This window comes from Nilaparvata lugens, chromosome 5, assembly GCF_014356525.2.
Source record: "Nilaparvata lugens isolate BPH chromosome 5, ASM1435652v1, whole genome shotgun sequence".
In the NCBI taxonomy this organism is placed as follows: domain Eukaryota; kingdom Metazoa; phylum Arthropoda; class Insecta; order Hemiptera; family Delphacidae; genus Nilaparvata; species Nilaparvata lugens.
Genome location: NC_052508.1, coordinates 35,712,924 through 35,726,124, shown reverse-complemented (window position 1 = coordinate 35,726,124; position 13,201 = coordinate 35,712,924). Strand labels below are relative to the sequence as shown.

Here is a 13,201-nt window from a genome sequence, read left to right as displayed (position 1 = left end):
CTAAAAGTTGTGATCAAGCTTTCAATTTCTAGAAACCTTAATCAAGGGGGCGATGTCACGGCATATTTTCCAATAAAAATGGAAACAGCTCAAATCAAAAGAATTTTGAAAGTAGGCGCCAATCTCTAAGTTCATTATCTCCTATTTCCGATAACAGAGAGCGCTCCTTTCCATACAGCTGATAGATGGTCAGTCAAAAACAAAAATATTCCACGGATGATAATATTTTCCAAATTATTAAAAAAATTAAAGTAATTCGAAATAAAATGAAATATCAAATTCCATTCACCACCTATCCTATGTCCTTCCTTAATTTGGCAATAGTGTGTGACGTCACATCTCGGAAGTGCGGTGAAGAAAAAAAAAATCTTATCGTTTGTCGGGTGTGTGTCGGATCGTGCCGTATGATGATGTGCTGAGAACTGAACGTGCTTCATATGTGAAGGACAGATAACACATATATGTCGCTGTCGTATCGTGTCGACCGTTTTTATGAGGACTATATCTATATATTGGTGAGTTGATCAATAATATATATTATATTGCCAAATTTTCCTGCATAATCCATCATCACCACATGTCTAACTCAGGCCTATTAATTGATTGAGTTATTCGGAGCAATTACAAAATACAATGAACCTTCTAAAATATAAAAATATGGAACTAAATTAAATTTATTCAATAAGAATAGGCCAAGGTAGTAGTGGATATTTCTAAATTGGGATTTCAAGAATTATGAGCCCCAACACCATATATAACGATTGAGGGTCGATATTCTAGCATATAAAAAACAATATAAACAAAAAAAATAGGAAGAAATATTTATTTATTATGGTGTTCGTTATTGTTATAAGCATATATATTCTTATATTATGTCTACTTTATGTTATACAAGCATGTCTATGTTCTATAATCATTAGCTGTTCATTGAAGCCAATTTGAATGCATATCATCATGGACGAATTCTATTATTTATTTATGTATTATTATAATTATAAAAAACTAAATGATAATTTGGAACAACTTAAAATCAGGAATTTCGCCCTATTTTAAAAGCTTTAAAGTTGGACACAGTGACACCACTCATTCGGCGTATTGGTTACATCACAGAATCGGACCAATCCCAAATTAATATGTAAATTTGGCAAGATAAGATTTGAAGGAGAAATTGAAGTGAAAATTCGAAGAGGAAGACTTGAGGCCATTTTGCAAGGATCATCGGTAGGATGCAGACCTAGTCCATGTACCTAATTGTTCAAAAGCTTTAATTTCTGTTTAATGTAACTTAATCTTCGTTTTTCTGTTTTTAAAAGTTGTTCCAAAGTTCCTATAATAATTGTGATATTAAGATTTAAAATTTCATTTAAATAAACCCTGAAATTATATCAGTGAAGTCTGTTCAACATTTTTCGCCACGTGGAAGGACCCAGCCGGAACGATATATTCTACGGCCGAATATATTTCGAAAAACCAAAAAACGGAAACAAAAGTCTACGTAAGTTATTCGAATATATAAAAGGGTATCCCCATAAATCTGCGAAAATTGTACAGCGTATAAATTCGTCCATTTGGAAAAGTCATGACTATAGTTTTAAGGGTACAAAATTTATCATAATTATATTTTGTAGTATTAAATAAATTTAACTGTCCACGCTGTACTTAGCCAGAAGGTCTATTTTCCTTAGACGAAACCACACCCTGAGAGTAATTTTAATTATTAATTTGTTCTATTCTCTGAATCACCATTTCATATAAACTTATTTTTCCTTGTTTAACTAGTTCAGTTTATGACCCTTTCCTAAGGGCTATTATCTATTTTATTTTGTTCAATTGAGGAGTACCGAACATTTTATATAATATTTATAATTTAAAGATTCAAATCTGTTGTCAACCAATCTTCATTCTGTATCTATTTGAAAGCTATTATTTACATAATCTGTTCATCAATTTATTCAATATCTGTTGTAAAAATACATCCTTCAGAATATATCCATTTTACCATTCTATCAAACTGGGTTTACTTCATTATACCTCCAAATTCGTTCTTTCTCGACTGACACACATTGATCATTCAGGACACATCCTGTTTTGCAATAGTCAGACAGTAGCGAGTATAGTATCTATCATTAGATTATTATTTCTTCTGGTGGTAAATGGTGGTCGATTTTCTTATCAAGTAACAAATTCTGTCATTGAGGGTATCCCGCAGAATCAAATAATAAATCGACTTCCCCTAGCCTACCCCACCGAGGTGAAGTGGATTCTACATTATTAGCCGACCAACATCGCAAAGAGAGGTAGTGGATCGTTTAAACAGCATTAGAATTAAACTCGGTACTCGAAATATTTACTATTTTGGTTCAGCACTTTGCTCTCATACAACCTATAGTACTTATCAGAGACCTGGTTCGCATGGATTTGCCATTCTATCTGCTGTTCCATACGGTCTAACATCTTTCCAAAGTACGGCACAATTATTGGATTCTGGATATATTAGTCATCATTTGAAGAAAAGGTTCACTCCAAAATTACTATCTCTGTCTGATCGTAGTGACAGCAGAATTCATTTTCAGCAGGTTCAAGTCGAACTGCATTTTATTATTAAATTGAATTTAATTCCACCTCACCATATTATAGTCTATCCACCTACAACATTAAGTTAGAAATTCAGGTCCCTTACTTCGGCTACCTTTGTAGACCGCCAACCTCTTTATTGAGCAAGTTAACTTTCTCAATCTGTCCTACCACACACCAGCCATTCTGTTTCGATACTTTGATTCACGTGATATCGACAATCTGATTAAACAAAGGTTGGTCAACCTAACCTACAACTACCCACCGTTAAATCATAACCTCAAGTACTATAATTGTTTAATTATTCTATTTAATCTGACTATTTTAACTATCAATTACTTGTTTATTGTACGTCCTCTCTTTTCTACGGTACAAAATAGGCTGCAACATTCGCCAACACAAGGTAAGACCTACTATACAAGGAAATTGTACTCCTGGCTGAACAATTATAACCCTAATTTATTGTCATTTAGTTCAAATTATATATTCCTGTGTTCCCCCCTTTGGAGTAAGATTATGACGCATTTCCCCTCCAGAGACTGGGATTTGATACATGACGCTTCAACGGAGGCCGATATCTGACAATATGAATATGCATTACTAGCCTAGATTTTATACTTCTTTGATTTATAGAACTTCTGATATGTACTGACTCGTTACTCTTCTAATAAAATACCTTTAATACTATATTTACTTGAGCAAGTATTTTTTTACTAAATTCTTAATTTATGAGAAAACCCTTTCGACGAGCTAGCTTTGATTCTCATGTAATTTCAAAGCACTGAGGGTGCCCCATCACCATTTCAATATTCCTCACTCACGTGTCGAAACTTTCCTATGAGCTGCCGATGTTGATCCAACTCCTGGCGGTCCCGGACTACAGTAGCCGGAGTCGTCTCTTCCAAGGGGTTACAAAATTATTTTAAAAAAAATGAAAATGACTTTTGCTTTATAAGAGCATCACAAAGTCTTATAAGAAATTTAGTGATTCAATCTAACTTTAAATTTTTACAAGTTATAGCAAGGTATTACACTCTATAATATTTAGGGACCTCTCATGGTGGCATTTGGCAGGCGAGTGTTGGTTCTCCTTTCTCAATTTTACAATTCACATTTCCGATCTCTAAATTTACATAAGATTTGAATATCCTAGTCTTCCGCCATTCAAGGTTCAAATAGACCGTACTAAAATATTAAATTATTACTTATGTTGTATGTTTAATAATTTCTTTGCCTTCGGGCCATATCCAAAACATAGAAACATTAGAATATATACAAACATTTTTGAATCGGCATACTATTTCCGCCTATCAATTGTCATTATGTGATTGGTGCATGCAAATTATTCCAGTATTCATGCGCCTGGTAACCTCCTATTTCCTGGATACATTTAATCATTTTTATTAGGTTTTTTAAATATGCTCTCTACATGCTAGTTAATTTTCTATATGTTATTATTTGTTTCATGCATCATAATAATAGCCACGTGAGACCTTTTATTCCTCAAATTGCATACCATTTTGCCACAGTAAATTTCTGCCAAGGTGTTTGGTCAGATTCTACGTTGCATGGCTCGGTCGATCGTTAGGTCGCCGATCACTAAATGTTTATGCCTAATCTCAACCTTCAATATTTTATATCATGTTATATATTAGCAAAAAATTATTTCAATTCCTCTTAGGCTGTTGTATGGTTTAGCCAGGACAATATGATATTATGTAATCTTTATGTTATCGCTTTGGCGATATTAGCAAGTTACTTTACTTAGACCTATTAATATTTCAGCAAGGGATTTTTATTTATCTATCCAAATTGAATATATTACAACGATTACAGACAAAAACTTTTCAAACCGATTATCACACCTCTAGTTGGAATGGGGAAAACTAAATCTTCTCACCAATCTGATCAGAGTTTTATACCAAAAAAGGAGGAACAAGAAGAAGAAGAAGAAGAAGAAGAAGAAGAAGAAGAAGAAGAAGACATAAAAAATATGGAACTAGGAGAAAAACATGATGATATTAGTGAAACAATAGAAGTTGCATCACCATCAGCAGCTGAAAATGATCTAAGCATGAACGAATCAAGTATATTTAATTCAACAAGGCTTGAGAGTGATACAAGCAGCAAAATAAAGAAGATAAAGAATCAAGTGCTTGCACAATATTTGTATACATTTCATAGTGAAAAATTGGATAACTCGATTTCTTATGGAATTTTCTATGAGTCTGACCGAAAATTATATTTTATGGGTGAGATGGTTGTTAGCTTTGATAACTACTTCTTTTATATTGATAACGAAAAATTTCGAATTACACATGGTCTATTAGAATTGTTATTTGCCCAAAGACCAAATTTATATCTCTTTGATGGAAAAGATCTAAATAAATACAAGAAGATTTTATCAATAACAAAAGTTCATTTGGATAGACGAGGATATGTGAAATGTAACAGCGGTGTAAAGTCTCGCCTAATTCAAATGCTGTTTCCTGTTAAAGAAACAAGTGAGAGAGGTTCAGGGTTATTGAAATTTGCAAAAAATACTTCTAGCAATAGAATTTACCAATATTATGACAACTATGATGAATTGGTTCAGAGAATTCATTCATTAAAATCATCAAAACTTGCTGGACACTCAGGTCATGATGTTGAGATTGCATCAATTATAGAGGAATCACGTGAAGGTGAAATTATTGTTTAGTTGCAGAATGAGCGTGCACAGATTTGGAGGTAAAAGCGAGAGAGTTGCTGCAAAGAAAGAAATTGTATGGAATGAACCAGATCTTGTCAGTTTTAGTGCGAGAATAATACAGGCAATTAATCAACAGGGTGTTAGTGAATCTCTGCATTAGTATTTAGATTCACAATTATCTAATATAGTTAAGAATATTGGATTGAACAAGATCGAAAAGGATCACATCTTCAGTACATTACAACAGTTATCTGACAATATCAATAGGGGAGTTAAAGAGAAATCTATCAATTTGGAGAATTCTCTACATGTTCTCAAATCAACAACAGAGATATTGATAATAACAGAAAGATCGTATTCAGATCGTACTTGAATACAATTAACGACAATAAAGTTGACAAGAATTATTTGGATGAAAAATTGAAAGTTATCTCAGACAATATTAAAGATTTGCAAGTATTAGATAGAAATTATCTAAATTCCAGATTGAAACAGCTTAGCACAGAACTTTTTACTAGAGTAAATGAAACTCATTCATTATCGGTTGATAAGAAATATTTGGATAAAACTGTGCAGGCATTGAATAACATTGTTATAACAAAACAAGAGTTTAAAGATCAATTATCCGCAATGACAAATACGATAAAGACAAATCTTATGGAGGGGATTGAACAATTTGTTTCAAAAAACGATTTAAATACATTGCTAACTAAGTTTAGCGAAACTTATGTATTGAAAAATGATCTGAGTAGTGAAATGCAAGCATTCATTAAGAAAGATGAATCACAAGCTACAGTCAAATCAATTCGTGAGGGAATAGCATCTTCAATTAAAAATACTGAGAATGATGAAGTGACAAGATTACAATGTTCAACCGCATTCACCGATTATCTCACTTTATTTATACATCGAATAGCCTACCAAATAGTATGGAACTACGGGAAGGTAAGTTTTCATATGAATTGGATTGAGGCAAAACAGCATAATTTGACAGAAGATCAAGTAGGTGATTTAATTACTGATAAAATGGGTTTGACTATCTACGGGAATGTTCTAAACCCTTAAGTTAGAATCATATCAATCTTCAACCGATTTTCACTATGCAGATTGCTCAAGAGAAATTGCATGAGAAATAGATAGCTACATTCTATTTCAACGTGAGAGAGTGTTCACATGCATTTTTTCCAAGGTGAAACAAGATTATGAATGAAACATGTTAATGGTCGAATTTGAGATGAATTAGAGCAGAGATGCATTCGTCCTTGTGAGCTCTGTGAAGTAAAATTGCAAAACATGCAAATGATCGAGTATTGACTTAGACCGGAACCGCATTCATCCTTGTAAGGTCTCTGAAGTGAAATTTTGAAACATGTCAATCATCAGCTAAGAGGAGAATTGGTGCGTAATGATAACGTGCAAGGTTGTCTCATGGTAAGCTTGTATATGATTGTAATTAGTATATCCTTATCTATAAATGTTGCTACATAGTGCTGTGAGATAAGTGAAAACTACAACACGAAATGACAAACTTTGATATGCCAATGGGTCTCAGTTTGATTGGTTCTATGTTAAGAATGTAGGATTTGGTGAGAATGATTTAATTTATATCAATATAGATTCAGAAGACAACTTTGAATTACTATTATTCTTCCAAAAGAATATTCAACTGTGCTGAATACACAGACACAACATGAAGAGTTTTAAAAGGAAAAGATGGGATTTGAATGTTACTGCTGGACATGTATTCTTGAAAGAATGGTAAAATCTCATCCTAGTTGTCAAGTACATCTAGAATTTATGACAGTAAGAAGTTTGTTTAAACTTATAAAAAAAAGCGATTGAACATACAAACTGCATCTACTCCTGGATACTCAAATCCTGGGTTGACGGCAGCATGAAGGCGAGGCCATCGACGACTACATAGAGGAACTTCAGACCCTCATGAGGCGGAGAGGAGATTTCTCAGTCAGCCACCAGATGCAGAGGCTCTACAAGAATCTTCTTCCTCGGTACAAGCTGTACATCAGGGAAGCCAAAGTCTATTCGGTGGACGATCTGCTCAAGCTGGCCAGGCAGTATGAGAGGATAAAGTAGGAGGAGAAAAACGCTCAGCAGAGGCAGCAGGCTGCGAAACAGGAGGAGGTTCATGAACCTGTGAAATCGTGCTCCGAGCCGGAGCCTACAACAACTTAATGACGAGCGGAGTCAACTCCAGTGGGACCTGTCTGCTGGCAGTGCAAGAAAGCGGGTCACTGGAGGTCAGAATGCCCTGAGATTCCTCTCTGCACGGCCTGTAGGAAACCTCGTCCCAGTTGCACCTGTGGGAAGGACCAGAAGAGGATGACAGACAAATCTGCCGTGGTGAGAACTAGGTACCAGCTTCAACTGGAGCTGGAGTCACAGTTCGACAACAGGCTGTATACCACAGTCGAGGTAGCTGGCCACTAATATCGAGCTTTACTCGATACAGGAGCTGAATCCAACTACTTAAGCTTGGCAACGTTTGCAAGCATAGAAGCAGCTGGATGTGCAAGGAGAACTCCGACAGAGAGAGGTGCGATCTTGGCAAATGGAACCGCGGCATGGCTGTATGGGAAAGTGGAAATCAACCTGAAAGTCGGCCAAGAAGTGCTACCCGATGACAATCATGGAGGGATTATCTCCCGAATTTCTATTTGGTATGCAATTCCTGCAGGAGCACAGGGTGAAAATCGACACCCGCACCTGCACTGTGGAGTGGGAGCCTCAACCCAGGGAGAAGAGTGCTCCAACCACCCAGAAAACTGTGAAGGCCAGAGGAAGGGAGGTGGAGTCCGGTGCAGCCGCAATAGACATGCGAGGAAAGTGTCTGCAGCCCCAGGAGACACGCATCTTCATGCTGGTACATGTCTGAGATGTCTGGCTCAATGCACTGGTCTATACTGGGGCTGAGTCGTCCTATGTCTCTGGAGAGGCAGCACGATGACTGAAGAAGTCTGGCAATTGCCAGATTAAACCAATTAGTCATCAACCTGTTTTGGTGACTGGAGAGAAGCTTCCGGTAGTGGACGAGCTGAAGCTGACAGCCAAGGTGTGTAGTAGACGAGTCTACTGGAGGGTGGCAGTTATCAATGAGTTGGAATCCGAAATGATTTTGGGATTAAGTCATTTGAGAGCGATTCAAGCAAGACTCGATCTAAGGCAGAGGAGGATGATATTGCCTCCGGCTTTAGTGGGACAGGTGGCAGCAGTCACTTCAGAAAAAGGAGGAGTTCGAAAAATTCCTGGAGACGGAGCTGAAAAAATTCAGAGATGTGCCAGGTGCGACTCACCTCCTGGTTCATGAAATCAGGCTGAAAGAAGGAACTGAGCCATTCCAACAACGTCTGTATCCTTGCAATCCACTTATGCAAGCGGTGATAAACGAGGAGGTGGACAGTATGCTCGATCAGCGGGTTATCGAGCCGAGCAGTAGCCCTTGGAGTTCACCAATTGTCTTGGTGAAGAAGGCTAATGGGAAGATGCGATTTTGCATTGATTTCCGGCAGATTAATGCACTCAAGGAACGAGATGCATATCCCTTGCCGAATATGACAGGCATTTTGGATCGATTAAGGAATGCTAAATACATTTCTTCAATCGACATGAAGAGCGGGTACTGGCAAGTACTGCTGGAGGAGCAGAGTGAGCAGCTTACAGCGTTTACAGCTTCTGGAAGAGGGCTATTCCAATTCCGGATGATGCCATTTGTTCTACACTTGGCTGGAGCTACATTTCAGCATCTTCTAGACCAGGTAATTGGACCGGAATTGGAACCCTGTGCTTTCGCTTACCTAGACAACGTCATCGTCCTGGGAGAAATGATGGTGGCTCATATGCTAAATCTAGCTAGAGTTTCCAGTAGGCTGAGAGAGGCAGGCTTGATAATCAACCAGGAGAAATGCCAGTTCTTGAAGTGGGAGCTATGCTACTTGGAACACATAGTGACAGAGCAAGGACTCAGGACCGATCCTGAAACAGTGAGAGCTGTAAACGAATTCCCAACTCCGCAGCGGCTCAGGATGCTCCAGAGTTTTCTAGGATTGGCATCCTGGTATAGGAGGTTTGTCCCGAATTTCTCAGACCTAGCAACCCCGTTACACCGGTTGTTGAAGGTAGGAGGTGAAATTGCACTGGCGACCAGCAGAGGAGAGAGCTTTCCAGGAGATAGAGGGGGTCTTCATTAGATCTCCAGTGCTCACGTATCCTCACTTTGAACTTCTGTTCACACTCCAGACAGATGCCTCAGAGTATGGATTTGGATCTGTGCTTTCTCAGGAGGTTGACGGAGAGGGGAAGGTCATCGCCTATGCAAGCAGGGGCCTCAAGGGGGCCGAGCTGAGGTATTCCACCACTGAGAAGGAATGCCTGGCTGTGATTTTCGCTTTGAGAAAATTATAGCCGTATATAGAGGGGTACAAGACTACAGTGATCACAGATCACCAGGCTCTAGAGTGGCTTAGAGCTATCCCGAACCCGATAGGAAGGCTAGCAAGGTGGGCCTTGGAAATGCAGCAGTACAACTTGGTCATCAAATACCGACGAGGAAAGCTGAATGTGGTCCCTGATGCTCTCTCACGAGCATTGCCAGGAGGCGACGTACTGGCCGACCCACAGGAGCGGTAGCCGCCATCGTCATGAAAGACGACAAATGGATAAGGAGGATGAAGAGCAATCTACTCCATCATCCAGAGAAATACTCCAACCATATGGTGAGGGGTGAGGCTTTGTATCTACATATATGGGCCCGTCAGCAACCTGCTGATGTGCCAGAGAGTGATGGCTGGAAGCTGTGTATTCCGAGAGGTGCAAGGATGGAAATACTTCAACAAAGTCACGATGCACCAACAGCGGGCCATCAAGGAGTGTTCCGGACTTATCACCAGATAGCCTGTCGCTACTACTGGCCAGGCTTGTATGCAGACGTCGCGAAGTATGTGAGACGCTGCAAGACCTGTATGAAGCATAAAGTGGAGCAGCGGCCTCCATATGGGCAGATGAATAGCCAGAGGAAGGTGGTGCAACCCTGGGAGACTGTCAGCATCGACATTGTAGGCCCATTACCTCGCTCGAAGAGAGGGAATACATACCTGGTGGTATTTCAGGACCAGTTCACGAAGTAGACAGAAGCTCGGCCGCTAGCTCAGGCAGACAGCAATGCCGTAGCACGAGCTTTGAGAGAGCTAGTCGTCACCAAATTCGGGGTGCCAAAGCTGCTAATCTGTGATAATGGAACACAGTATACAAGTAGACTTTTTAAGTCATACTGTAAAGATAATAGTATCACATTATTCTACACTCCACCTTTTACACCGAGCTGTAACCCTACAGAGAGGGTTAATAGAGTCATGAAGACTATGATACAGCTCTACGTGGGCGAGCACCATGCTGATTGGGATCGCTATATGGAGGAATTTTGTTTCGCCATGAATACAGCAGTACACATCGGTACTAAGTATAATCCTGCTTTCCTCAACTTTGGAAGGGAATTGAGAACACCAGGAGATGCTTGCTGCGAGGAGGAAGGTGATCCCCGACAGGAGGACGGAGGCACAAGTCGAGCAGCCCAGCTGAGAAGGCTGCAAGTACTGAAGCGTGCGCAGAAGCTCGTTTTAGATAACCTAAACGAGGCCTATAATAATACCAGGAGGTATTATAATCTTATGCGAAGACCGCTGGAACTAAAGACGGGCCAGTTGGTGTATAAGAGGGATTATCATCTCTCATCCGGAGTGAACCAGTTTGCGGCTAAGCTAGCTCTGAAATTTTCTGGGCCCCATGAGGTAAAGAAAATGTTGAGTGCTTCTGTAGTGTTATTAAAAGGAGCTGCCAGTAAAAGGCTGACTATTCACGTGAAGGATAAAAAGATCTTGCCACCCCTTCCCGAGGAGGGAGAGGACGAAGATGGAGGAGATGGCAGTGGAATAGGAGCTGGCCGCGACGGCCGAGAGGACAACGATGGAGGAGCCAGTTCAGAGGAGGACGGTGACGACAGGAGGAATCAAGTAGTTTGATAATGCCGATTTTGCGACTTTTTTACGACTTTTTCCCCCCTCCCCCCTCCCCACGCACCCATCCTACCTACCCACCACCACCACCGCTCCTGCCACCCCTCTCCTGCCCCCTTCCCAGCACCTTAGAAGGAGAAGATGCTCTCTCTCTCTCTAGTGAAAGGAGAGGTGGAAGGAGAAGATGAAGAAGAAGAGGAAGAAGAAGGAGAAGAAGAAGAAGAAGGAGAAGAGGAAGGAGAAGAAGGTGAAGAAGGAGAAGAAGATGATAACGATGATACTCTCTCTCTTTCTCTCTCTTGTCATGCTCTAGTTAATATGGTCATGCCTAATTACATTCAGTCATGCTCAATTACATTTAGTCATGGTCTATTTGATGATTAAGAGCAGAGAGATATGTGAGAGAGAGAGAGAGAGAGGCAATCTACTGACAGATTTAAGTGAAATGAACTTCTGCCAGATTTAAGTGAAATGAATATCTTACTCTCAGATTTAACTGAAACATGTTCTTGACAAAGATGTGAAGCAGTGGGTTGTACACACAACGAACACTGCCAGATTCAAGTGGAATGAATATCTTACTCTCAGATTCAACTGAAACATGTTCTTGACAACAATGTGAAGTAGTGGGTTGTACACACAACGAACACTGCCAGATTTAAGTGAAACGAACTTCTTACCGTCATAAATTCTAGATGTACTTGACAACCAGGATGAGATTTTACCATTCTTTCAAGAATACATGTCAATTATATTGAACATTATAGTTTTAATGTTTCCTCAATCATAACTAATGCATAGAATGAACTTGTATATCCAAATACACATGTATCTTTAAACTCTCTAGAGAGTGATCTATGATCTTTTACATTTTTTATTGGCAATGTCATATAAGCATTTCCAGAGATCATTAGAATTATTAACAATAGCTAATGATTCATCATTATTTGAACAACATAATGGAAATGTCCGGTTTCTAGTTTATCGAGTAATTCAAAAATTTCAGATAGAATTGGAAAGTGAAGATTTTCTGTTTTTGTTAATGCAAGATCACTCGCCTCATCACCCATTGAAAATTTAATATTCTTTGCAATTGGAACAAATTCATTGAATGAAATTGTCATCAAGAGATGAGATAGTTTCTTGAACTTTGAAAAGCTATAACAATCAACCATATTTTTCAGTTGAGTGTATGTACAGGTAAAACGTGATAAGAAACTATTTGAATGAACTTGTATCTGCACACTATACTACACACTTCTATAAATAGCATTGACCTTCAACGCATGTGAGATCTTTACAGCTCAACTAACAAAGCGATACTGAACGATTAAACCTAGACATTGCAGGTACAATGGAAAATGGAAACAATCGAGTATATACTAGAAATTTATTTACACAATTCACTACAATTGTTCATCACTTCCTCTTCAATTTTTATTAGTTTACTAACAGACAGTTTATGGAGTCTGTAATAGCATAGATAATCATTTATATTGTTCAAATTCACTGTGAAAATGTCTTTTAGTTGTTTCACCAAATGATGATTTTCATGAGTTGAATGTTTAATTGCTATTTCACAGGCATCATACCAATCAATACACTGTTCTAACCTCATTTCCAATTCACTATCAGCTTGCATCCACTTGCACGGGTCCATGATGAGCGAATGAAGAAACTATACATATGTCGGTACTAATATAGAGAAATTAAATTGTTCCTGTGCCTTCCCTCCAATACAACATACACGAGCAGTATGATATTTCAATGCTTGCATACAATAAACGCATTGAATTTCTTGTCCGTTAAAGAAAAAGCCATATCTTGCAAAGTTTTTCTTTTCTGTATTTGAATAGAATTGACATTTTTTCATGCTAAGCATTCTATTGTTTTCGCACATGAAATTTGG

At 38.6% G+C, this 13,201-nt stretch overlaps 1 protein-coding gene across 1 annotated transcript in view; it reads left to right on the top strand.

Moving 5' to 3' along the window:
* LOC120351605 overlaps window positions 1–7,360 on the top strand; it is an 18,994-nt gene extending 11,634 nt beyond the window's left edge. Inside the window, exon 3 of the mRNA XM_039429465.1 lies at window positions 7,160–7,360. Coding sequence (XP_039285399.1) covers window positions 7,160–7,360 — 201 coding nt within the window. The remainder of the gene's footprint in view (window positions 1–7,159) is intronic.
* Window positions 7,361–13,201: the final 5,841 nt, after the last annotated feature.